A 1,116-nucleotide genomic window follows, 5' to 3' on the forward strand; every position below is an offset into this window, starting at 1 on the left:
GGGGGGGGGGGGGGGGAAATCACTGCTTTGGACTTGGCTAGCTTCAGTGTAAGAAAGTAGTAAAGCAAGTCATAGTACTAGATCTGGCAAATTCAGATACAAAGTTGTGTTTTGGGGTTTTTATCTCTCTCCTTTCCTCTCCCCTCACCCAATATTCTATGACACATTTGAGTACCTGTACCTTCACAGCACTACCAAGTACTACTAATTCAATTTTCACAAATGGAAGCATACAAAACTGAAAAAAGGCAAGAAGCAGCTGAACTGATTTAGATAAGTCTGATTGCAATATAATATTGTAGATCTAGACTTGGGTGACTTGCCTAAGGTCATGTAGAAAGCTTGTGGTAAAGCTGGGAACTGGAACCAAGTTTGCCTCCTAAACACTTGACAGCCAGCCTCAAGCCACTTCAAGCTTTTTAGGAGAAGGTAAAGGGGATCTGGTTGGGTTATGTTTTCAGTTCAAGTCCATTAAGTGCTACAAATCAATATAATTGCAGCTACACTAAGAGGCTTTTGGTGGTTTACCTGCAACACCCCCATTAACATAGCTACATTTTAAAAACTGTAGTTTAGGCCACATCTTTGGAAAGCTGTTACAGAGATTTTGTGTTGTTTGTTTTTTTTAAGTAAGAAGTAAAACAGAACTGTTACTGCCTGTTGATGACAAACACTGAAATGAATTCAGTGCATTTAAATGAGTGCAGGAGACAATCTTGAGAAGCAAGCTTTTGTCTAGCCCTTTTTCCTCTTTGCAACAGAAGATCTTTATATTGGCCAGCCTCTACCAGCTTCTTTAAAGAGCCACATGATGCATGATATTCTATTACTCTTTTATACCAAACATACAGTTTTGGTGGTCTTAAAATTACCTCCAGGTTTCCTCAGTTTCCAACAACTGCTGGAACATTGCTTCTGCCATCTCTTTACGTATCTGCACCTCAAGAAGTAGCTTACTCTGTTTTTCCATCACTAGTCTTTCCTTTAGGTTCTCTGCAGTTTTCAAAAGATCCTGCATTAAAACAGAAAACGAGAAGAAATACATCAACTAAAACAGAAAACCAACAGTTCAAGTCAAAAGCTAACCTAAAAAAAAAAAAAAAAAAAAAAAAAAAA

General features: G+C 38.1%; 1 protein-coding gene across 3 annotated transcripts in view; it reads right to left on the reverse strand.

Annotated features, from left to right (window-relative positions):
* Positions 1-1,116, reverse strand: part of LOC109304693 (kinesin-like protein KIF20A) — a 29,418-nt gene that overhangs the window by 7,183 nt on the left and 21,119 nt on the right. For all 3 annotated transcript variants that reach the window (XM_019527458.1, XM_019527450.1, XM_019527465.1), the window contains one exon: positions 873-1,012. In XM_019527458.1, coding sequence (XP_019383003.1) covers positions 873-1,012 — 140 coding nt within the window. The remainder of the gene's footprint in view (positions 1-872; positions 1,013-1,116) is intronic.

Source organism: Gavialis gangeticus, unplaced genomic scaffold (genome assembly GCF_001723915.1).
Source record: "Gavialis gangeticus isolate Ggan-Ray unplaced genomic scaffold, GavGan_comp1, whole genome shotgun sequence".
Classification (NCBI taxonomy): Eukaryota; Metazoa; Chordata; order Crocodylia; family Gavialidae; genus Gavialis; species Gavialis gangeticus.